The sequence below is a fragment of the Perca fluviatilis genome, chromosome 7, assembly GCF_010015445.1.
Source record: "Perca fluviatilis chromosome 7, GENO_Pfluv_1.0, whole genome shotgun sequence".
In the NCBI taxonomy this organism is placed as follows: Eukaryota; Metazoa; Chordata; class Actinopteri; order Perciformes; family Percidae; genus Perca; species Perca fluviatilis.
The window spans coordinates 26,856,921-26,883,193 of NC_053118.1; the positions used below are offsets into that span (position 1 = coordinate 26,856,921).

The 26,273-nt window shown below is 40.3% G+C and overlaps 1 protein-coding gene across 1 annotated transcript; it reads right to left on the reverse strand.

The window, feature by feature from the left end:
• Window positions 1-5,291: 5,291 nt before the first annotated feature.
• si:ch211-1i11.3 (mitogen-activated protein kinase kinase kinase 5) lies at window positions 5,292-25,535 on the reverse strand. The gene is made up of 28 exons (XM_039806396.1): window positions 25,070-25,535; window positions 24,828-24,967; window positions 23,670-23,857; window positions 23,320-23,488; window positions 22,440-22,546; window positions 21,707-21,877; window positions 20,141-20,253; window positions 19,566-19,725; window positions 19,214-19,364; window positions 18,838-18,942; window positions 18,476-18,525; window positions 17,760-17,855; window positions 14,943-15,027; window positions 14,452-14,585; window positions 13,808-13,935; window positions 12,396-12,532; window positions 12,148-12,253; window positions 11,861-12,018; window positions 11,025-11,223; window positions 10,650-10,818; window positions 9,959-10,124; window positions 8,982-9,167; window positions 8,783-8,888; window positions 8,345-8,591; window positions 7,783-7,895; window positions 6,106-6,176; window positions 5,913-5,989; window positions 5,292-5,716 (listed from the first exon to the last, which is right to left on the reverse strand). The coding sequence occupies exons 1-28, from the start codon at window positions 25,404-25,406 to the stop codon at window positions 5,620-5,622; spliced, it is 3,966 nt and encodes a 1,321-aa protein (XP_039662330.1). The 5' UTR covers window positions 25,407-25,535; the 3' UTR covers window positions 5,292-5,619.
• Between the last annotated feature and the right edge of the window lie 738 nt (window positions 25,536-26,273).

A 26,273-nucleotide genomic window follows, 5' to 3' on the forward strand; every position in this document is an offset into this window, starting at 1 on the left:
GGTTAGGCATTTGACCTCGAGTGTTAAGGTTAGTGTTAGGGGATTGGTCAGGGGATAGGACCGTACATAGACACCTGGCCAATAGTAGTGTGTGAATGCTATTGAAAGGGCGGTTTTTGGCGTGGCCATAGACGTTTCAGTGCAGCTAACCAGACTTTGGAGGACACAAAAACCACTCTAAACAGCGGATTCCTACAAAATTAAAAAAGTGTAAGTATTGATCATATATATTGTCTGTGATCTACGTTTCAAGCATGGTTACTAGCTAGAGGTTTGTTGTTTCGTGAAGTTACTAGCTAGCTAGTAAAGCTGTGTAAGTTAGCATTTAACGTTAGCTAACTGCTAAAACAAATGCTAGCCTTTGGCTTACTGTAGCTACCTTACTGAGCTAATTTGCCATGGGAATCATGTAGGCTTAGTTAGGCCTTACTCAATGGAGCTGTAATAATTGTCTTCTCTCTGTAGAACAATTAAACATTGTGGGACCTGCAGGACCTGAGCAGAGCTACGATGCTGTCCCAGGTAACGGTCGGTCAGTAATGTAGCTATATGGTCTATTATGACATTATTATCCAGCTAACTACAAATTTTTGTGGTTGCTATTGGTCTGATAATACACAATGCTAGGGTATTGCCTAAGTTGTACAATGTAGAAGGTCTGAATATAATGTATTCTATCTAGAGGTTGACACATATTACATATTAGATTGACACTAGAGATGCACCGAAATGAAAATTCTTGGCCAAAACCGAAAAAGAGGAAACCAAGACTGAAAACCGAAACACATTATGCCAATTATTAGTACCATTGCATTTATGGCTATGACTGTGTACTAACTTTACTAAAATCAAGGCATTGCAATTATATAAATTAATATTAAGTTTAATTAAAAAAATATCTAGCAGAAATATGGCTACAATCTGATAGTCACATACAGTATATAGTAGCCTAAGAACAGAATAGCTTACCTATTATTATTATTATTATTATTAATTATTATTATTTTTTTTTTTAAAAAGGCACTTTCTTGCAGGATTTCACTGAACATATCCGACAACGAGGGTGCATGCCCCTCATCTGGTGCAGAGAGACAAGTCTTTTTTTCTGCGCTCTGATCTCCTCCTGCGCTGGGCGCTGCTCCGTGCGCGCTCCGTCGCCACGCGGGTTCTCCGCATCCAGGCCTGGATCATTTCTCGTGCGCCCTGCTTTATTTCCGCATCCAAGTAATGGTCTTTATAACGCAGATCAAATACAGTCGCGATGAAGTGCAGAGGATCCGAATAGATCTCACTGAAACGTGTGCTGACAGACTAAGAGTGTACTTTTCATTGTTTTCACTCTGTGGTCCGTCTCAACCTCTTTGCTTAGGAGACGCTTTGCAGGTGGAACGGGTACTGACACACGTGCAGGTCGCGGTTTCTGTTTGCGTCATCACAACATTTCGGCCGTATTGTTTCGGTGATAAAAGTATTTTGGCCAAAAACCAAAAATGCCATTTTCGGCCGAAAATTTTCGGTGGCCGAATATTCGGTGCATCCCTAATTGACACGCTACAGTACATATGCAGTGTTAGCACTGCTTAACTGGTTCATCTTTATAGCTATGTGCTTTATTATAGTATAAAAACAAACTCCGTAACATTTACAGCCAAGAGGATGACATTACAAGACAAGGACAGAATGTTAATCTGTATTTTCCTAGTTATGACAAAGACTGGCTATCCTAACGAATTACATGTCTTCTGTCGCATTTGCAAGGAAGTCAGCATAAGGAAAGTGTTCATAAAGCCTACACATTTGCTAATGGCTACTTAAAAGCAAGTTATTTTAATTGTAAATCATCCAAGCTTGACTGTATACCCTGTTCATTGTAAACCGATCAATTTTCCTACATGAGCCGGTTGACACTGACTCGATGCACCATTAAGTCTGATCAAAGATAACATTTTGCATCCCATTAGCCGGACAACCCTAATGCTATTGTGTGTGTATAAAGCGTATTAGAATAAGGGGGACTCAGGGAGTTGCACTCACATTACATTCAATTATCTGTAATAGGAAATGAGTTTGAAGTGACAGCTGCTGCCTGCTTTGTAGCTGTAAGGCAGTGTAACTCACAGTTAACGTAGCACATTAGCATTAGCATGAACATCTCAACAACTGCTTTATGTCAGTGTGTATCAAATAAATCCGCCTCATCTATAAACTGTCCAGAACTCCAAGGGAGCCATGTGGATACAGATTTTAATTCCAGCTGAAGAACAACCATTAATCTTACTTATTAGCAAATAGCAGTTTTAATCAGTAATATTATCTGCTGTAGTTTTGACAGAAAACACACCTTTTTATACATATTTTTATCCTCTAGTTCACCAATTAGAGGCTTTCAAATTCAGGATAATTAATAATCTATAATGTATTGTATAATTATTTATCCTTGCTAATCATTAGCATGTAATATCAGTGAAAAAAGTAATGTCATATCAAAATAATACCTTTTTAGTATTTATGAAAAGATTAATTGATTACACAAATAACAGGGAGGCAGGGGAGTGGAATGAGGTGACAGGATGGTGCCAAATTGAATTTAGTTGATAGTATTCATTTCCTTTCTGACACCATCCAAGGACAAAGCAGACAGATGCCCGGCCCGATTTACTGACCCTGTGCCTTCAGATTTGTCTAGCATTCTGGATTATTGCAGAGGTAAATCAAAGCTTGTCATCTTGACTGCGAGAGGCCTGTATTAGTATTTTCACCAAAAGGGATTGAGAGTTTGTTTTTGGACCTTATGATGCTGAATGAATCAATATTGTCATAAATCTATAAAGACAGGGAAGAGAAATGACAGTTTTAAATTATAGTATGAGTTGCTGTTGTGTATACGGGCTGCAACACACTGCAGCAGATTTTAATTACTTTCTTGACCGCTACTAGGGTTAGGAATATCGAACATAGAACATATATAAAATACTTTAAATTATCACTCAGGCACACTAGGCCATGTAAAAGAAATACAAACACACCCTTTAAATTACTTTTACAGCCAGTTGTTCAGAACAAAATTATGAATAAGGCATTAGTAATATCTTTAGTAGGTGCCATGGCTATCAGGAGCCAAGCCCAGTCTCTGACTGACTGACTGACACACACAGGAAAAAAAAAAAAAATCAGATATGTGCACTAACATCTTTCTATGTGTGACATGTTTTCGCCTACAGCTCTATCACCTAATGTTCTGATCCTGACCTTTCCTTCCCGCCCTTTTTATATTCATTCTAATATTACTCCAGCCCAACTTATGAAGTCTAAACAGTTAACTTGTACCATGACAAAGTGAGGACGAGACAAATTTATCACAGTAAAAGAAGTCTAAAACTCAAACAGCAAACTTACACAGAAGCATGGCTAAACAATAAAACACACACATACCATAGACACAGACAGACATTCAAGCAAAGCCTGTGTCCCCGTTCCTAAGGAGATGTCAACATTGTGAAAACAGATGAGGAAACACGTGCGGAATTTCAACACTGTTCACCACCTCATCACTTCTTCCAGCCTACGCCTCTCCCTTAAAAGAAACGTCCCTCGCTGTAACAAATTGCTGCATGCAGACAACAAGCCAGTCTAAAAGATTTAAGGTTCCTGTTTATTATCTGAATGAGTTTTAACAAGATATACAGTACAAGTGATCTGTGTTTTTACCCAGAATGCAGAGACAGTCATCTTAAATACAGTAGGCGTTTAATAACTTAGGTTAGGTTTTCTGTAAAACACAATAAAACCGCATCATCAGAATAGCCTCGTGAGACCGTCCTGATCTCGCGAGCTCCAGTTTTCCACTCGCAGATCAGTCTGGCATCTTGAGACAGAGAAAATTTGGAGCCGTTAGCCAAACGACCGGGCCAATCAGCGTTGGTTTTGAGGTGGGTTAGGTGGTGATAGACAGATCGTTTATCCAATCAGCTAACCAGTATTTTCAGACAGCGGTAGCCCTAATTCTGTTCGCTAATGCTTTTTTTCTCTTTGATCCTTCTTTTGGAATATGGAGCGGGAACCTGAAATGGTGCCTTTTATTCCTAAATTCTCGTTACACAAACGGCAAATATTCTTTACTGACATTTTGCTTGCTTGCAGGAGCTAACGAGCTATGCTTTGCCTGCAGCACCAGGGGCGGGCTTGTGGTTGTATTTTCATTCGCTTCGTGGATCTGATTGGTTGATTCACCAACATAGGTGATAGACAGATGGTTCATCCAATCAGCTAACCAGTATTTCCGCCCCTTCCCAAAAGTTCTCAAACGGAAAGTTCCCAGATGGATATGCCGAGCAAATGCGAAGCGATCCATCTGGCGGAGTCAGGTTATCATCAGAAGGCTCTAGTTATTATGCTTGTTTGCAGACAACTTAATACTCTAATAGGCAGTATTTTTTAATGAGTGCATAATTGTAGTCCCACTGGCCAAAGTCCTGAGAAAATGTATTAAAGTGCTCATATTAGGTTTTTTACCCCTTTCCTTTATTGTGATATATATTATTTTGTGCATGTTATAGGTTTACAAAGTGAAAAATCCCAAAGTCCACCCCAAAGGGACTTACCATCTTCCAGAGAAAATACTGTTCACAAACTGCTCCAAACCGCTCTATTCTAGTCCAGCCTTTACTTCCGTGACGAACGTGCGTCACTTTGTAACACACATTATAATCAGTCCCTCCAGAAAAACGCGATTATGCGATCGCATAATTCAATGCATAATCAGCCAAAGTCCACATATTTATGCAGGGCCGAATTATTTCAAATACGCCGCACTTTCGCCGCATAAATTGCCGATTTCCGCGCAAAATATGAGGGGCTTGCATGATTTCATAATCCCCGCATTTTCGTTGCAAAAAAGTAACATCTTAACAGAAAGTTAAAATGTTGCGTTTACGTCAGCCATTTTCTCCTGTTGCCATGGGAACGGTATGAAGTGATGAAATTACGCAACGTAAACATCATCGAAAAGCAGGGTGTTGGGAATCAGTTTTTTCCTCTTTTTCATCAAACCGCAGTTTTTGCAAGTTCCTGCAATTTCATTGCATAAATCTTGCATATTCAATCGCATTTTTTAAGAAAACGTGACGCATAATCAAAGATTTTTGCCCGCAACAATAAAAAAAACTCTGCTCGCCTAGCTGCTAGCGTGGCACGCCCTCATACTCTGCACCTGATTAGCTAGCAGTGCTTACCTGGGTACTGTGCATGTGCGACTCCCAACAAAGTGTGATGCCTCACTCTGCAGCTAAAACAGAGAGCTCAACACACAGAGTGAAAAGAGGAGCTGCAGCAATGTGCAGTACAACAAAAATATGGTGTTTTTTGAAAATGAAACCATGTAAAAAAAAATGCGGGCAAGATCTGACTTCTAAGGGTAAATTTGTGCATTCTACTTAACATGCACTATAACTGGAAGAAATGGTAAGTATCTTTTAAAGAAAATACATTCACAGTAGAACAAGGTAACCAAATCCTGATTTACATCAATTCTGTTATGTTCACCACTGCCTCACTTCCTCCAGATGACACAGGACCAGCCCGTCAATAAATCTGTCCTTTGATGTACAACATCAGCAGCCATTAAAGAAGAGTGTCCTCGCTGTCCTCATTGTGTGTGCTGAGCTGGGTCTTCCTGCGAGCTGTGATGGCTGCCCAGATTCGACACAGCATGCCACCTCTGAAACAGCAATTTTGGACTGATTGAAATACAGTGTTACAACCGAGCCATCTCAAACGCCACTGGGGCTTTTTGATGAAACTCAAACTAACGAGGTCATTTGCATCTTTTCGACACCACCGTCTGAGGGCGATTTCCCTTTTTCACGTTTCTGCATGGACGGATGGCGTGAAGGTGATGTGCGGAGGCAGCTCACCTTATTCCACAGTACATCAAGTCATCCCTGGAGGCCATGTAGAAGAGACAGTCCAAGGTGAACTCATGAGAGAGCAACTAGAAAACAGGATCACACAGGTTTGGATTAACAGCGGATATATGAGTAATACAAGGCAGCTTCAACAGTAAAACCAAAAAAAAAAAGATAAAGGCTGAGCTTAAGTTGAGTTTACCTTATTGATAGTGTCTTGGTCTACAGGGACAGACTCAAGCCAGCACACCAAAGCCTTCACATCTGGATTATCTATAATGTACACAGATTACAACCACTCAGACTGCCTGGGGCAAATTGCACACATACTGTATCTCGCGTTGTTAAATGTTACACACAAGAAAAACGCGTATCGCGTTTCCGCAGGCAGACTGTATAATCATTACGCAAACTGCACAGTCAAGTTTGAGCACATTAGTGGATGATTTGATGGTCTACGCCTCAGACAGGAACCAGTCAGGCAGAAATGGAGAGCCTGAAGCTGAGGCGTGGTAGGGATTGACAGGTATAAGGGTTAAGAAACTAACAAGAATCACTGTATTGAGTGCATTGACAATACAAAATGGGCGTTGGTCTCTTGATGAAATACTGGTCGAGCTGCAGCTTGTGCGGTTAATCATCGGACTAATAGGCTAAGCTCTTACCAACTCCTAGATAATAACTTATCAACATGTGGGAGACAGAAACTATATAGAATGGTCCAACAGATCCCCTTGCTCTGGACGGAGACCAGTGAAGGATATTAGAAGCACTTTTCCGGTGAGCGCTGAGCGTTACTGCGCAGCCTCCAACTGAGCTTCAAGATGTAGATGTGACGTGAGCAACCTGAAAGTCTGAAAGTTGTAAGTCTTCTGGTAGCTGTGGGAGTGAGTGCATGTTAGCATCAAAATGGCGCTATAGGAGCTACGCTTGCCAGACGCTCACTTACCCCCTTGGCTTTAACCAAATAGTACAATTAAGGGGAATCATAACAAACGGACTTACTTTACCTGGATTTAAAGGTTTGACGACGCCTTACCCAGATCAATGAGAATATGCAAATATTCTTGATTGTTTGTTTGAAGCTGCTTGGATTACTGGATGGGTAGGTTTACGAATCACTAAAGTCAAAGCTACTGGCAGAAAGACTATTTGAAAAGACTAATTGACAACCATTAAAAGGATGTCATCAGATTTTTAAGCCTATTTTAATACCCATTATACACATTGTAAATTATATGTTTTATAGTTGAAATACACAATGTACATATCAGCATCATTTTCATATAATGCATAGACATGTATACATGCATACTGTATATAATCACCCATTGTACATAAAGTAACCTATTATGTTAAACATTCAGTAATTATTCAAGCACTCTGCCCCTTTGCACTATAGTCTAAATTGTTATGTTCATTGTTGCTTTTAAAATATATTTATATATCGATTTTCTCACTTGTATGTTCGTATTAGTTATATGCGTAGGTTTACCAATCTTTGTTCAGCTTTGTTGTCCCTGTTTTTAGCTGCACGTGTTTTCTATCTATCTTCCTGAAAATTGTTCTTGGGACTGTGTGAGAAAATTGAGCGTAACAAAAAGTCAAATTCATTATGTGTACACATATCTTGGCCAATATGCTGATTCTGGTACAATATACAATAGGAGATATTCCGTGGGTATATTAGAAAATTGCAGTCTTTTTTTAGTACACAATTCCCTATTTGTGTTTCCCTGGACAGCGTTTCCTTGCTGAACCAAAGTGGAGGAAAAAATTATATATAATATATAATTTTTTTCCTCCACTTTGATATATGTATATACTTGTATATATATATAGCAAACTGTGTGGTTTAAAAATAAAAATAAAAAATTACCTTCAGTGACTGCCGCTTTCCTCAATGCATCAATCTCTTCCTGTTTCCTCTGGACACAGTTCATCAGTAGCTCCTGATACTCTCTCTCCTTCTCATTCAGCTGACTCAGCAGTCTTAAAACACAAAAACAGCCATCATTACTCAGCAGAAAGCAGTGCAACTCAAAAGGTGGAGGGTAGGGGTGTGGCCTTGACCAACTGCCACTTTGCTTGTTTGAAAGCCATGATGTCTCTCTCTCATGGGTGGGCCAAATTCTCTGGGCGGGCAAAGCAGAGAAAGGGTAGGTAACCTTCCTCCTTATGACCTCATAAGGAGGAAGACTCCAGATCGGCCCATCTGAGCTTTCATTTTCTCAAAGGCAGAGCAGGATACCCAGGGCTCGGTTTACACCTATCGCCATTTCTAGCCAATGGGGGACCATAAGCAGGCTGGGGGAACGCATATTAATGTTAAAAAACCTCAAAGTGAAATTTTCATGCCATGGGACCTTTAAAAAGGTCGTGTATCGCCGTGTATCTTGAACAGAAAAGCTTAATGATAAAGAAACAAAACTAAATGCTACCTTTTGGTCTTTACTCGTAGGTCTCTCAGTTGCTCACTGAGGGGACAGTTGCTGTTGAGGACGAGGTCTGTAGGGGAGTTGGGGCTTGCTGTTGGCGGGGTCTCATATATGGATGCTGTCTGCTCCGTGTCAGCTGACGCAAACACCTGGTCAGGGACAATAACTACAGGAGTGTCTGCGTCAGCACACTGCTCATCAGGGGTGCTGTCCTCAGTCTCAAATGAGGACTGCAGCTGGAGTTTCAGTGCTGAGGAGAGGAGAGTGGTCGGGAGGAACGGAAGAAACATGGACACTTTATAATAAATAAACAACCCTAAACTACTGAAAGAATATATATATATATATATATATATATATATATATATATATATATATATATATATATATATATATATATATATATATATACACACACACACACACACAATGAGGCGGTACCTGGTAGGAGCACAGTGATGGCATCCTGTACTGCCTGTCTCAGCAGATTGTCCAGAGCAAACATCCAGTGAGGTTTCACTTGCTGTTGCCTCAACACCTTCTTTACCTACAGACGGAGCATATAGTTTACCATGATTCATGATTGAAATCTTACCAAGCCTTTTAGCTGAAACTCTGTGTTGACCCTGAAGTAACTTACTGCATCTTGGAAGCTAAACAGCACCGCCTGCAGGCTGTTCAGTGAAACTGCGGCAGTGAGCAGTGAGGTTCGAAGTTCCGTCAAGCTCCTTGTCAGCTGCCTTCGGTCTGGGGAACGGATGTTGTCTCGCAGGCAGCTAATGAACTTGGTGATGTGGTCTGCCGTTATGGAGGATTCCTCGCCATGCTTTAAAAAGGGAAGTTGGGGGAAAATTTTTTTTTTGGGTTTTTTTTTTTTTTTTTTTTTTTTTTTTTTTTTTTTTTTTTTTTTTTTTTTTTTTTTTTTTTTTTTTTTTTTTTTTTTTTTTTTTTTTTTTTTTTTTTTTTCTCTCTCTCTCTCTCTCTCTCTCTCTCTCTCTCTCTCTCTCTCTCTCTCTCTCTCTCCATTAGACATAACAGCTTTTAAGTGGGAAACAAATGCCAAACCCAGTGTAAAATAAGATGGCAGAAATGCCCTTAGGCTCAAGGTTATTAACACATGAGCCAACTTTAATATTAACTTAGCACTCACAGCAGACACCAATGCCATGAGGCTGTTGGATCATACGGAGGTTCATATTTGGAAGTTTTGGCAGTGCCTACAATGCAACAACACTTCTGGACAATTCGTGTAAAACCAAACTACGAGGGTGTACATTGTTATTTTAACATGATGTCTTATTAGTTAAGACTTTACTGATACTGATAAACCACATCTGTGAAATCTAATAACTGGCCAATAACAATTGGTGAACCAATAGTTGTCTAATTCAAGAATTGTTGTGCTATTTGTATTCTGAATCTTTCTCTGGAATTTTTTTATTTTATTGTTTTTACCTAAATTCAAAAGCCTAGCAAGACACAGGGGCCGCAAAATAGCTTTAGTTAGATGCCCTACATTTTAGAGAAAAATGTATGTAGTGTATATGTAGGAAGCCATGCAGGTAATACATTTCATAATTTTTTTGACCTGTGTTGCTGTGATTGTTCTTCACCCACCTGAGGCACAGACTCCTGTATATTAGAGACGACATCGCTGATGTAGTCAGTAAGGACTCGGTGCAGTGTGGCTCTCCTTTCACTGTCCTTTCTCAGCATGAAAAGACCAACATTCTCATCTGTTGAGGATGGACTGCTCATGTCTGATGAAAAGTCCTCTGGTATTCTGGACAGTAGGGGGCAATAAAATCAATCACACCAGATCAACAGATAAAGAGAAAAAAAAAAAAAAAAAAAAGAAATGGAGATACGGACATCAATAATTTGTTATGTAAGTAATACATAGTTAACTGTAGAACGTGACATTTGATACAGTTCCATTTACTTATTTCATATTGTATTTGTACATCTTTGTTAATACATACTGTGTATATATATATATATATATATATATATATATATATATATATATATATATATTCTTCTTATCCTTCTTATATTTAGAGAATTTGTGACATGCAACAACACCACCAAGACAAATTCCTTGTAGGTGTAAAAAACATACTTGGCAATAAAGCCCTTTCTGATTCAGATTATACCCTTTTTATACCTACACAGGATGTCGCCTCACAAGACTATCTGACTAAAACCTCAATGTGGTTTGCCACTGATGTAAGATCCTGTACAACCCTGGCTGAAGCAGACATTGTAAAGGTTTTTTTATCTTCTGTTGAGTAATAATCTAACTCACGACAGGAGGCTGTTGGTGCTGGGTGGGCTCTCAGAGATTTCATCTGCCATGAGGGTGGACTTTCGCTGCCTGAAGTCCAAGGAACAGGACAGGTCGATTGAAACCGGGTATAAATCAGTGTCCTCCACAAGGATGGAGATGGGTACAGACAGGCTGCGTTGGTAGTCAGCTGCAAAACCCGGCGAGATTGTGGTTCGATATAAGAGATTGTTCAAAATCTCTGACATTAGCAAGGTTTCATAAAAACACTTACCACACACGTCATAGCACGTGCAATAACAAACCGTTCAAAAAAAAAAAAAAAATGTGAGAGAAACAGAAACGTGCTATGAGAAAGAAGAGCAGTATGTGACTAGAAGTGTACTGAAGCTTTACCAGGAGAAATGTCTTTAGGTTCTGATTCCTGCGGAGCCCTGGCCTTCTTCTTGGGGGACGACCTGAGGAAGCTCGCCTTCAGCAGCTCTGTGGCTGTGGCTCTGTCATCGGGGTCCGGCACAAAACAGTTCATGATGAAGCCCTTTGCCTCGTTAGACATGCACTCAGGAACCTTGGGGTGGATCTTAAACATGCCCACCTTGATGGGATTGTTTAAAAAGGAAATTATTTAGTTCATTAAAACAACTTGACTTTGACATTGTGTGTTAAGCGAAAAGATGGAAGTTGCTTATATTTATTCATATATTTGTTTCAGACATAGCGCTCTCGTGAACATTCAAGTTGTAATTATGATTGGGGAACTCCGAGGTTTATGAAAGCTACCATCCATTTTTGTATGACACAGATGTGGTTTTAGGCTTTTAACTCAAAAGCACTACTGTAGTGCTTTAAATTAAAAGCTAACATCACCATGCTATAACATGGTCACAATGATGACAACGTGCTAATGTTTAACTTGGCCACCTTCTTAGTTTCACGTGATAGCATGGTTACATTTGCCAATTAGCACTAAACAGTACAGGTGTTGCTTTAGAATTGTTTGACAACTCCTAATTTGGACTTGATGGCATGAAAAGTTACCAGTCTGGTTCCCCCTCGCTGCTGAGTACAGCCTCTTTAAGATATTTCAGTCTAAACCCATGAAGAGTGACTTTTATGATTTTTACTCAAAGCCAAACTAAAATGTAGAACTATCCTTTTTTCTTTTTTTTAATGAAAACACCACAATCTGCATGTATTAACATCGACCTAAAATACAACTTCCCCTTATTTACCTTGAACATGGCGGCCTGAGGACTTCCCAGCTCATGGAAGGGTGGCTTGCCTGTTGCCATTTCTATAATAGTGCACCCGAGGGACCAGATATCAGCTGGCTTCCCATAACCCCGGGGCCCTTGGTCGATAATCTCTGGGGCCATGTACTGAAGAGTTCCTATCGAAAATAATCATAAGAGTAAAATCAGTTAATATAAAATAGATCCTTATAATTTAGTTAAATCTGTACATGTATCAAAGTGTGTGAAACAAGACAGAGTCATAAAGGTTTTAAAATAGACCGCACCAGTGAAGGTCTCAGTGCAGGGGTTGATCCCTGCTAATCGTTTGGAGGTTCCAAAGTCAGAGATCTTCAACACTCCACTGTAGGTGTTGACCAATACATTGTCACCCTGCAGCAAAGATAAATGATCCACATTGAGAGGTTTCACAAACACGACAAACTTACAAACCATAAAGCTAGGATGAAATCATCCTAGAAAGTAGAATCAATATTTGCCATTTGCCGACAGATTCCCAGGGTGCTCCGCTCACCTTAATGTCTCTGTGGACTATCTGATTGTCATGAAGGTATTTGAGCCCCTCGAGGATCTGTTTGGTGTAGAAGATGATGGTGGCTTCGTTGTCTTTCAGGGGACCCCATTTGGAGCGCAGGAGAGATGACAAACTTCCTACAAGCAGTACATGTCAAATTATATAAGCCAATTTCATTTTTCATTTCAAATTCTCATTTTTAAGAACAGAATCTTGCTGTGAAAATCTAATTTCTCACATGTCCATGAAGGCAGGGATGAGAACAAAACAATCTCTACCATTTGTGTCACATTGGAAAACATAATTTTCTGTTTTTGTTGAAGTTATTTCTGAGCTACATGTGGCAATATTAAACCAAGCTATGAATTGGAATTGTTCGCATAGCTTCAGATGTTTTTCCAACAACGCCATTGTCAACAGAGATTTTTCTTCAATGAGCAGGATGTTGGAACCACCCACTTTCTTGAAACTGGCTTCCAGTATGTTGCACAACCACACTTCCACAGTCAAATCTGAACACAAGACAGACACTCACTTCCTTGATGCTTAATAAAGGCATCACACAGTAACTAGAAAAATGCAGAGTTGAAATCAGGGGCATGACTTCCTTATATTGGCACTTTTTTGTAAGTCTATTTTCATTCCAGTGAAAGTTTCATGAACGTCTGTTAACACTAATATGCCAATGCATAAGTATTAGTTTGTAGATTCCAATCAGTGCAACAAGGATGTATTAGCCAAAATCTCTGTGTAAAATTAAAGTGAAAAGGTATCAGTAATTGGATGAGCAGACGTGAATGCATAAATAAAACAGAACTTAAGAAAAGTATCACACTGTATTGTGTAGCTAACAACTAACTTTAGACATCCTCAGGCAATTCTAGGCAGTTTCCTGTTTTCAAATACAATGTTTTTAAGTTTCATACTGCAAGGGGATTTTGATTTTCATATTTTTGATTTGTGAAAAATATTGAGTTTTTAATACCTTATTCTAAATAAATCATTTTGTCTCATCTTCACTTTGTCATGGTACAAGTTAACTGTTTAGACTTCATAAGTTGGGCTGGAGGAATATTAGAATGAATATAAAAAGGGTGGGCCGGAAAGGTCAGGATCAGAACATTAGGTGATAGAGCTGTAGGCGAAAACATGTCACACATAGTAAGATGTTTGTGCACATATCGGATTTGTTTTTTCCAGTGTGTCATCATTGCCTAATCTCAGTGGTCCTGTGTGAGATCAGAGGATGTTCATTACTTTGATATGCTGAACAGAGGTGTGTGTGTGTGTGTGTGTGTGTGTGTGTGTGTGTGTGTGTGTGTGTGGCTAAGGGTGTCCAGTAATGGACAGTTACTCTCTACTGCTCTTTGAAGCTAAAAGTATTAGCATTTTCAGAATTTTAAGATTCCTACCTCCAGGTACTTCCTCCATGAAGATCTTGATGAAACCATCCTGACTGACTGAGCCCAGGTACTGGACAATATTTCTGTGTTTTAGCCTCTTGTGCAGAGCTATCTCCTCATGGAGGGGTTGGGAGTACCTGGGGGGGGGTGGGGAAGAAAGAAAGAAAGAAAGAAAGAAAGAAAGAAAGAATGTATGACTGCAAGGTTTTCCTAATTTCACACTGTCAACGCAATAAATATGATAGTTTGTTGTTTTAAAACATTCAGAAATCTTCAGTTTGATAAAAAAGATAAATACTGTGCCGTGTCTTGGACAAAAGGTTTGGCAAATGCTTAAAAAGCCATTTAAATTACTAATTTCTTTTGATGGAATTTTTAATTTCCACACAACACTGTAGTGTGGGCCTAAACTCTTTGTGCAGATTATAGAATAGCAAACAAGGAAATTAAAAAGTCGAAACACTCATCCCCAGGATTCCTAAAGAGCACTGGGGATCCAGAGCATGCCAGTGAGTGGTATCTCTGCCAAATCACTTCCCATTAAGGGAATTATGAAAAAAGAAAAACATTTTAATGAGAAACCGTGCAGTTTAGTGCGTCCCAGTAAGGGCTGACTCTGAAGGGAAAACAGTGCTAGTGTTGGTTTCTCATACATGCTGTCCCTCTCAGGGATTTCCTTGATGGCAATGCGAACTTGGTTGCTCAGGTCCCTCCCAGCGTACACCACACCGTACGTCCCTTTACCCAAAATCACTTTGTCGCCATTCTCATTGGTCTCACAGATGTACTGTAGAAAGAAATGAAGACAGCATAAATCAGAACACTGACTGAAAGCAGGAGCATTAGAGAAACTGTGAGGAACTTCATAGAGAGAGAGCGAAACGTGAACTTTGAAGGCTCTTCTGACATGAAAACAGAGTCAACAAAGTCCAGAATTCTAAGAATATAAAAGGGAATATGAATACATTTACTTCTTTACACAAACAGATACTAATGCATACAATGCCAAATTACAGGGAAATATGACACTTATGTTATGAGAATGTTTCTGTTCAGCAACTGCAGTTGTTTTCTACTTGTTGAAGCAAGGGAGACCTAAAATAGAGCACACTCTGCATCAGACGAATGGAGGACTGTGACTGACCTCTAGTTCTCCCTCAGCTTCATGGTTCAGGTCCTGAGAGGGGTGTTCAGCCTCCTGAAGCAGAGAGTTTACCAGCTCGCAGAAACTAGTGAGAGAACAGCGTGAGGAGACAATGTAGATAGATCCAACACCGATGAGAATATGCTCTTAATAGAGCATGTAGTTAAATGATTTTTTAGTGAATTTCCATTAAAGAGAATACCAACATCAGGCATTTGCCAAATAATTTACCCATATAAGGCAAACGAGCAGTACGTGCAAGAATACATCACCTTCGTGATAGAATCAAGTTCATGTTCATGTTCGGTGCAATGTTTTTACGGGTGGATCCCCATTTTGTTTTGCAGAGGGTAATGCACAAACGAACATTGTGTCGACAATGGCAGTGAAAAAGGAGACTGCTGGCAACAAAGCATGAACGTATACAATGCAAAATTGTTTGCAAGAATATTTTTTGCAAGTTGGCATTGCAAATGTTTTATGGGGTGGGAAATGCTTAATTTCGATTAAAAAGCGCTTTTGCACACCTCTTTTTTTGGGGCAGGTGCATCGGAAAAGGTAAACGTTACCAGTAACATTTGTTGAAGAAGTCCCGCACACTGTCCATTACGCATGCAATTACGTTATTTCACAACGTTTCGGTCACAAAGACCTTCCTCAGGTGAATTTATGCTTCACATTGAATTGTGCGCAACTTTCCATCGCCATCAAGGTAATGTCAGCTCTTTTATTTATTTTTTCATTTCAAAACAACAACAACAGAAAAGACAAACACTTGAACAAGAACAACCCCCCTCTCCCACCCCCCACGGTCTAGAGGAAAAGAAAGAAAAAAACAAAACCAGTAATCACACCTTGCCTAGTCGCCCTCCTCTACTTCTTGTGATGCGGAGGTCATTAGGACTGATACCTGTGCCGCTGCACCTTTCCACAGGTCTATAGTCGATGACTTGGCTTTGTTAATCCTTGCTGTAGAGTGCTCAAGCATAACTATGTCCAGAAAATATGCCAACCACTGTTTTATACAAAGCGAGTGGGGGGAGCCAGCGCTGAGCTTTCATTTTCTTGGTCGCGGTTGAGCCGGCTAACCAAACTCTTTTGTCTCCCAAGCAGATGTAATTTACACTTGTCATTAAGTAACAAAACAATCGGGTCAGTAGGAATTCGACATCCTGTCAGCTCTCTTTTAACACAGTCAGAATATTGACAACCATTCTCCATTAACAGATAATAGAAATCTGACTTGAAATATATTTACAATCTGATCAGTTCAAATACATAATTAAATGAACGAATTAAGAAAGTCCATGAAACTAAAAAGGAAAAAAAAAAAAATCTTTTCTGAAACACTGAATTAAAAACATAGCCTTCGGGAACCTGTGACCAGTTGACCCAAAGCATTTCCAACAATATTTTCCACGTTTAGGATGTAGTAGCCATGAAGATCACTTCAGTTTTACTTTCATTTCTTGAATAGGAAGTTCCAAAGAAAACTGTCTACAGTCCTGAGGAACAAGGATATTGCATCATGATTTAAGAGTGCTTTGAGCACCATAATTAAAACTGAGTTATACTTATATTATTTGAAGGTGGCATCAAAGGTTTCAGCAGTGGGTCTCTCAAAACTGAATATATCTGCAGTGGAGACCGCAAGAGGTTAGAAGGAAATGTAATCTTTTTATGATTTGGGTCAACAGGCTCTTTAAGTCAGAGTGAAAAAAATATGTCCTCGGGGGATTTCCTAGAGGACAATAACGAGAACATGACTCATACAGTGTAGTTACATTACAACCATTTATTCAGGGCACAGTCTAGACTAAGGGCCCTATTTTAACGATCTGAAATGCAAGTATCAAACGTGATAATCAAGTAGCTTTGTGGGCGGATCTCGGCCGCTGTTGCCATTATACCGGCGGGATAAACGACTCTTGCGCCCGACGCAAATCTAAAATGGGTTGGTCTGAAGTAGCCAAGTGTGGTTTGGGCGTAATGTGCAATAAACCAATCAGAGCATCATCTCACATTCCCTTTAAGAGCAGGCGCGCTTGTTCCATGGCGGATTGCTATTATGACGGCGGATTTGCCTGGCGCCGCCGTAGTTCAACATCACGTCTCCTTAAGTCCTCTAATATTTCCTCATTTATGTAATCAACACATCCATGATTCATGGAAATGTTGTGTAAAACACAACAAGCCACACAGAATGCTGGGACTTTTTGAGGACTGTCCTGATCTATCCAAACACCTGAAGCGCATTTTCAGTAATATTTTTCTTTACAATCATGTATGGTTTGCAAAAATGGAACTGCTGCGTCCGTTTAGATAAGAGAAGCAAAGTGTATGCACGTTGTGCACACGCTACATTATGGCCAAGCATGCGCCCCTAAAATAGCATCTGAATAACGCACTACTAATTTTAAACCAGGTTTTTCTTGGTCAGTGGCGGAATTGTTTTCTGAAACCGCAAAATAGCACCAGGGAACGTTTACGCCTGAACACGCCTCCTCTTTTCGCTGAACCGCCCCCGGGAGCGCAAATACATTCCCTAATTTACCGACGTGCGTCTGTGGAGGGAAAAGTCCGCTGTGCGTCGGGTGCAAAATAGGAATGATACATGCGTCGGTGTACAAAGGCAATTGCGCTGGGTGCAAGATAGGGCCCTAAATCTGCAAAGCTAGTTTGCCTATTTTCCGGATCGCTGATTATCTTCCTTGTCTCTCACTAGCCAGTCAATTGGTTAATGAGCAGGTCATTCACACGGTTTCACACACACAAACTCTGCCCTGCTGTGTCTTTGCCAGTTTATTAGTCACTCACCCTTTACAGTGGAGCTCAGAGGGGAAGCAGAGCTGGAAGTCATCTGAGTTGTAGTGGACATACAGGAAGCAGCTCCGCTCATCAATCTTTGAAGCACTTCAGAGGGAAAAAAGCAAATCAATAACTATACAAAATGTCATAATCCCTTATTTCTTGGTTTGAAAATGCACAATAGTGTCAACAACTGTATACAAATACATTTCTGCTGAACATGGGATTAAAATAAGACTGAACCTATCAAGCCCTTTTCTTTTCCAGGGAAAAAACGGCTAATGTTTGCAGTGCAAAGGGTATCAGCTTACAGTAAACAAACAGGAGGAAAATTGACTAATTCAGATGAGCAAAGCCCTGCACCAAAGAAAAAAAAAGAAGGTATTTTTCGTCTTTCCCCAAACATATTACAATCTGATAAAAGTTGTTTGTTTACTGTTTTCTTCTCGTTTTGGGTATTTGCTGAAAATTGCCCCCAAGTTGCAAACTGGCAAACAAGACAAGGCCAAAGTACAAACTGAGCAGTACCCAGAGAGGAATCAACAAAAAGCCTACAAAAGAAAAAAAGCCTGAAACCATATTGACAGAACAAAAATATGATCAACAGCCAAGGTTTCCCAGACAACCAGTATGTTTTGGGTCCTCTGGCTTTGCTGCAGGCTTAAAACACACCCAGAACTGAGAGATATTTAAGAGATGTTAGCACATGCTGTACTCCACTTTACCTCACTCCCCGAATTGCAGAGGCTGGGAAAGTCCACTGGTATAAGCCTTTCTGTAGAATCAGGATAAAGTTAAAACACGGGATAATGACAGTTTGACTCTTAATACATGGTGCGTAACACATGCCTTAGCAGCAAGTAAACCGTCCTGAGGCATGTAGTAAGTCTTACACACCGTGACGCTCAAAGAACACACCCACACACTCACCCGATTAAACATTCACTGAACCATAAATCAGTGTGAGAAAAGTTGGTTCTTCCTGTCATTATGCAATTTATTCTGCATTCTGTATGTATGGCAGGTAAACATGTATTCGGATAAGAAGGGCAGTCTGGGAGTGGGGGGAGACAAAGGGTCTACATACCTTTAAGGGTGTGATGTGTTCCAACTGGACAGTGCGACTTTCATCCTCCTCGCTCACGCACACAATAGCTGGTTGGAGGACTTTGCTGGGCTCCACAATGAGCACCTGAAAAGCAGAAAATTCTAAATTATATTACCAATATTTGATAATAGCCACATGACTTTTATTTATCTGTAACGGGGGGTCAAAACCGCCACGCTATCTCCATTATTTCATGCCCATATCCCTCCGTATTACAGCAGTGTGCGTTACCCTTAAGATTAAAATGGACAGAGTTGAGTCCAAATTAACAGATCATAACTTCCAGAGAAGTTTAAAGTTTTGTATTTAGTGTTACGGTTACTGTACTGTACAAAGATTGTCAGTGCTGTCTTACTGGGCAGCGGCCTGTGGAGTCAGTGGGTCTACAGGCCTGCAAAAGCAGTTCCATCCAGAAGTCCACAGTGTCCTGCGTAGGAGATTTCACCTCAGGTAGCTTGGCAAATTGACGGTATAGGATGTACGTCTCCATAATGGATGCCACATACCTGAAAGAAACATTAAACTCATTAATCTACATTGAGTCTGGAAATAAGACTGAAACCATTTAAATGCGTTCTAATCCACAGACGTTTCTATTTTAATTAAAACAATGAAATTAAACAAATAAGACCTAAAAACTGAATCCTGATGATTATTAAACACCTTGACCTGCATGACTCTACTAATCAAGAAGCGCTAAGCCTCACCAGATAGGGGCCTTTAGCTTGTAGAGTTTATCAGAGGCCATGATGACTTTCCTATGTTCGTTCGCGAGGATGTTTGCTCCGAGGTAAAAGCCAACATCCCAGTAGTCCTTCATCTTCTCCAAACTGCCCTTTCTACCGAGCAGGGTGCTAATAGTCACACCTGAACACCAACATGATAATAGAGAGCAAAACAATGAATTAACAAATGCATATCAAATCAGTTATACATTTCCAAACTAATAGGCTCATATGTGCATCCACAGATAATGGCCCTGGGCACAACTATAAGCTCAGTCATCCCCCCAGGGTGGAGTTTATTTTAAGTTATGACAGAACAATAAAATTGGTTTTCTGGATATTGCATTGTGTCTTAAAAACATTTCAAATCTATCCAGAATTGTGGCCTTACAAATTTAAATTATGGGTTGTATCATAGCAAAGCCTAAGGTTTATACCCCAACAACAGAAGTGTAGTGCATAAGTAGAATAAACTTTATGACACACTGAATCTGTAAACCATAAAAGGTATTTGTCATTGATTCTCTCTGATACAGAAAGCAGAATGCATTAAGCACCTATCTTGCGCAGCTCAATTGAAGTGTCAAATTCATGGCCAGCTGCCATCAAGAGGACCACGTTGTTGATGCCGGAGTGAAGAGTTGGCTCCTGCTCAAAAGCTTTTCCATACCCTGACGACGAATAAATAAAAAAAAAAGAGCACTGATGGATTATACTAGAACATTGACAGATAAGGCACATCAGTAACATTAGAACAATAATGCAACATAAACTGCATACACATACCAGCAGCAAACATTTAAAAAGAACTATTAAGTAGGGTCTGTAGTGACAAACTGTAGTCCAAGTACAAAAGACAAATGCCACCTTTCTCATTAAGTGTAGTCTTGCATTGCCAGACCTTCCTCCACAGCGCTGTGGAGGGTCTGGGAAGTCCACACAGCATTCCAGGTTGGGAGAAAAACGTTTATTGGCATTTCTTTAAACCAATCACAATCGTCTTGGGCGGCGCTATGCACCTAGGGTTGCAAAGGGGCGGGAAATAATTTCCGTTATTTTCCGGTAAATTTCCGGAACCTTTCCATGGAAAGTTTAGCTGTGGAATTTTGGAAACATTCCAATTTGGAAACTTTCATGGGAATTAATGGGAATTAGGATGGGATGTATTCCTTGGACTCAAATGCAGTATTGTCTTCAATCTGCTGTAGAATGTTGGATTTTAGAAATGATCTGTGCAGTGGATGTGGCCTCAATAGCCTTGCAGTAGGCTAAGTAATAGCCCAAACCATTGACCTTTAGCTTAACATACGAAGGTAGCTAGCACGCTGTCTTTGATTTACTATGGCTATATGCGTGCTAAGGTAACCATCAGCACTGTCTATTGTTTCTAGCCTATCAATAACAAGTGGACTATACAATTAACACACATAGGTTAATAGCAATGGGTTATGTATTACCCCCCCCCCAAAAAAAAAAAAACATTTCAAAAACTAAAATGTTAGCAAGTATGTAGTAGCCTATGCTTTACTGTAGGGGAGGACATTCAACTGAAGTTGCATTAAATCAGGTTGTTTTAACCAAGACTATGCTGCAAGATTGTTTTTTTCCAACAACATTTAAGTTCCCTGTTATAGACTAACAGTATTATAACAAGCAATATTAAAAATATTTTGTTTATTCCCGTGAAAAATTTCAAACTTTGAAAATTCCCGGAATATCCTTGGGAAGGAACTTGTTTTGGTGGAACATGCGTACGTTCAAAAGTTGTTTTAGTCGTACAATGAAAAAAAAAATCTCAGATTGGACAGATAGTCTAGCTAGCTGTCTGGATTTACCCTGCAGAGATGTGAGGAGCAGTTAACCATAGTCCTCATGAATCCACCGGAGTTTAAAATGCCAACACAAAGAAAGTGGAAGATGACGGACATCCGGCTGAAATTAAAGACATCTGGCGGAATTTCCGGCGGCACTGGACTAATTCCGGAAGTGGAACGTTGTGGATATAGATTAGGTCTGTAGTGACAAACTGTAGTCTAAGTACAAAGGGCAAACAAATTGCCACCTTTCTCATAAGGTGTGAACCAGTGTGTAAGACCAGACCCACAAACACAAAGTGGTTGTACCAATAGCAGGACTGTTCTCTGCTGCGCTGATCGGTGAACCCAGAGCTCATGAACATGTCTTTGTAGATCCGTCCACACAGGCAATAGACGTCTGACGCCACTTTGTCCCCCGACTCCACAATAGGCAGAATTGCTTCCAAAGCCTTAGCGCGATCTCCAGGCTGATTCCTCCTAGTATGGGAAGATTTGATCATTTCAGCAGTGATGAGCTTTAACAAACCCATTATATTTTTTATACATGAAAGGAAAATAAAGGCCACAGGCTGAGAACGGCACAAAAACACTAAGCTGAAACCAGACAAGAGAACAATAGTTTAAAGCTATAGTGCGTAGTTTCTGTTGCCCCCGTGAGGAATTCTAAGTAATGACATGAAAACTGTCAGCGTGTCCTCGTGATGCAAGCCATCTGTGATCGCACATGCGCCCCCACCCTTCCTCCACGCAGTTGCTAGTAGCCAAGGAGGACACTGAGGATAAAAAAATAAGATGGAGTCTTCAGAAGAGGGAATTATCTTCACTTCAGTTTCTGCACGCGAAAGTCGCCGGACAACACAACCTTCTGAACATAGTCATACTGAGAAATACAGAGAGTTGTGTGGAGCCGATAGTCTTAACTAGCTTTGTATCAACTTATTTGGCAATGGCTTGAATGTAACAGAAAGTTACGCACTAAAGCTTTAATTGTGTTCACTTGTGAAACAACATATTAATGCAGTAGGAGCCATCTGGGTACCTGTTTAGAGCAAATATGTAGTTAAACTTGATATTCTGATGTTTTGCTACCAGACACATGGGCAGGTTGCTCAGAGTTTCCACCAGTTTGATTATGGCATCGTAGTCCTGAGAAAAGAGGGTGCAGAATTACAATGAATTATTTACCATGCTTGCTTTAATAATTTATAATCATTACAACATTGATTACTAATAATGATTTAAACCTCAATGGTCATTTTTATTACTATCTACATCCATATGGAACACTTGATATGCCATCTCATCGTGGGTTTTGGTTCATCGTGACTCTTGCAGGCTCCAACATCTGTTTGCTTAATGTTGTCAACAGTAATACTTTCATAATGAAACAAAATGTTTTTTCATGTATCAAGCAAATGTATTATTTTGCTCCAACAATATAAGAAATGACAAAATGACATGTTGGGCTCTGCAACCAATCAATTTCTTGATTTGAAAAAGAATTGAAAGATGAATACACAAATAACCATTGGTAGTAGCCCATGACCTTTTAGACACTCCATGTCTAGGTAGGGCGGGGTAATATATTGATATTACATGTCGACATCAATACATAAGGATAGATATCGTCTTGAATTTTGGATATCGTAATAAGTGTTGTCTTCCTGGTTTTAAAGGCTACACTACAGTAATGCAATTTTCTGAACTTACCACACTAACTAGCGGTTTTATTATTTGCCTTTACCCACTTAGTCATTGTATCCACATTACTGATGATTATTTATCAAAACTTTTGTTATGTAAATATTTTTTTTTAAATCACTAATAGTTAACTCAACAATATCGCCATTGATGTATTTGGTCAAAAATATTGTGATATTTGATTTTCTTCATATCGCCCTGCACACATAAACACACACCTGAATGTCCCTGTAGGACAACAGCAAGCTCATGACTATATCAGGTGTGAGCAGCTCTACGCTGTCCAGGCGTTTCTGGATATTGCTCAACTCCTCACTCAGGGCTTGGCCGCTGAACCTCTCCCGTGCCATACGAATCTCATGCCTGATTGACTCTCGGAAGTACTCACTGTAAGCACAAAGAGCAGAGAAGTCAGAACATTTGACACTTTTATAAGCTTAAATACATCCGCCACCATGAAGGAAGCTGTGAGTTACGACATAAACAAATGCATGTGTAATCTGAGATTATAACGTTTTGGGCAAAGCACACAATGGTGGTGAAAGCCGTGCAGTTGCAGATGCCTGACCTGGACTGAATTTGTACATTGTTCAGCAAATGCACCAGTGTCTCCACCAGCGGGGTCAGCAGAGGCTCCAGCTGGAAACTAGGCTGCATCAACTCTTTGATCGCAGTCATGATTGTTGCATCACAGGCAAACACTTTGCCCTGAGGGGACACTACGTAAGGGATGAACGTGTAACTTCCACACTGCTCCTGGAGGAAGATAATACACGCATCATACAACAAATAGAGTACAAATTGGGAGACCTTGCACAGCCACAAGGGAGCCGAGGTATCATTTGGCAGTTGTCTGTATTTTTGCTTTTAATGCTTAAGGTTTCATTTCATTTTAAACTGTCTGATTTGCTCCTTATTTTTAAACCAGTCATCTAATGGTCAATAAAATAATCAGAAGATTCATCGATAATGAAAATACCCATTAGTTGCAGCCCTGGTTAGATTAACCCTTGTGTTGTCCTTCGGGTCCCAGTGACCCGAAGGACAACACAAGGATTATGTACTTCCGTTTACTTTGTTGAGAATTGCTCTCAAAACAAGGGTTAATACAGCATCTTAGTTCTTGTTTGTACAGCATTTTGGTCAGCTTAAACTGTGTTTAAATGTGTTCTAGAAATAAACTTTACTTACTTACTTTACAAGAAACAGGGTTTAGAGAGCAATTCTCAACAAAGTAAAGGGAAGTACATAATCCTTGTGTTGTCCTTCGGGTCACTGGGACCCGAAGGACCACACAAGGGTTAACATGCTAGGGGGGCCTGGGGCAAAAATCAACTGTGGACCCCTATTGACTCCATCATCTTACTCCCATTACACAGTGGAACATACAGTGCATCTTAAACGGTATTTTGCATAGAGCTCCAGAGAACAACCAGCACTGCTATTCTGGAATAACTGAGTCCAAGGTTTGCTGTGAAACAATGAATGTCCCAAAACTAAATGTTGGCCCCTCTTTAAAAGGCCCCAGATTAGTTAATGTAATTTCTCATTAAATTTAAGTGGTGCATATTCTGCAATTATTTTTTATTATTCCAATTATCATGGACTATTTTACACAGTTTCCTTGACTATTGGGGCCCTGAGGCAGCTTATAATCAATGGCTGCAGCCCTAAATTATCCATAAAATATTATAATAAACAGGGGTATGTGTTGATTTTAAGTTACCTTGACAGCCTGTAGATCATTATCTTGCTTGTAACAGTAAAGGATTATGTTATTGGTCAAGCTGAAACTTTCTCTCACTCCAAGGTGATAGAAAAGGGAAGGCTGGCAGAAAGACTCACTCATCTCGACCACTGCTACATCTGTGTGGGAAATTTAGTAGGGCGGGTTAGTTTGCGTAATTGGCGTAGTTCTGCGTAAATGTGTCATCCAAATTTCCCTACAGTCAGCATGCCCTCACTTGCCTGCATTGTAGAAACTATCCAGAATGTCCGTGGTGCCTTGGGATATTCTCTCGAATGAAATGGTTTGGAAAACGGCGTGCGCGTCGGCGCAGGCTTCCTTCAGACATTTCAGGGATAAGTTCTCCTCAGTTTGCGGCACTGTTGCGTCCTTGTTAACAATGTATGCCACGGATACAGGTCTGGTCCGACTCCGTGGAGAAACGACCTGTTTACCCGAGCCGCTGGAGCTCAGCTCCATAGCCGAAGAGTCCTGCCACAAACTTCCAGCGGACACCCAAACTGGATCTTTCCTCTTGTGCTCGCGCAGGCTCATTCGCCTGCGCTCCGAAGTGTACATTTTCTGCCTTATTCCGCAGGTGAAACCTAATGCATGTCCTTCGTGGAGACAACTTCCATTAAAAACGCAACAGCACGGTTGCTTGTTTTTGTGATTTCCCAGGTGTGTCGCTGTCGCCGCCCCCGCTCCCTGCCCGTATATATCCACTATCATTCCCGGTACTCCTCTCCCCTCCCCTAGACCCGCCCTCCTCTTCTCTCCGCGCGCTGACATTTTGAGACTGAAACTGTACGCCACACAGCCTCGACTCTCGCATGACCTCTGCTGTGAAAAACTAGTATTCAGCTAGATTACATTTCTGAAAACGGACGTCGCGGTTGACGTTTGTGTCCCAACCTTAATAGACCTTTTTTTTTTCACGGCGAACATGTTGTCATTACATAGTAGGAAAAGCACAGGTGTATTCAAGCACAGGTGTATTCAAAACCATTAATGATGGCTGCATTCCACTTAGGAGAGGCCCAGGTATTGTGCATGCTGACTCACTGAAATAGCTTACTGGGACACTTGATGGAATTGAGCCATCGTTAAGGTTATCAATTTCAGCTGTGCTTTTCCTACTATGACAAGTCAACATGTCTGCTGTGAAAAAGGTCCATGCCAACTTCTTAATTTTATTCATTTATAATCTGCCTTTTAGCATAAAATTCATAAATAAGCCTTAGTGGTATCCGTTTCTCCAAAAATAAGTCCGAGCTAAAGACAGACAGGTGGACAGGCTAGGGTGTGAGGGAATCAGGCTATTTTTGTCTCTTGCTTTGCTTCACCTGTTGGCATGTCTCAATTTTTTTTATGTAATGACCACACTTAAAAGACAGCATACTGTACAGTCGATGAGCACTTAAGTTATTTAGCTCACCATGGATC

What these genes read in the sequence shown, in the direction of transcription:
- si:ch211-1i11.3 (XM_039806396.1), bottom strand. Translation starts at nt 25,406, where the DNA reads ATGTACACTTCGGAGCGCAGGCGAATGAGCCTGCGCGAGCACAAGAGG. An exon ending in TGTCCTACAGGGACATTCAG is followed by an intron (nt 22,547 to 23,319) that starts GTGTGTGTTTAT and finishes CTCTTTTCTCAG; the next exon opens with GACTACGATGCCATAATCAA. An exon ending in AAGCTGAGGGAGAACTAGAG is followed by an intron (nt 14,586 to 14,942) that starts GTCAGTCACAGT and finishes TTCTTTCTACAG; the next exon opens with TACATCTGTGAGACCAATGA.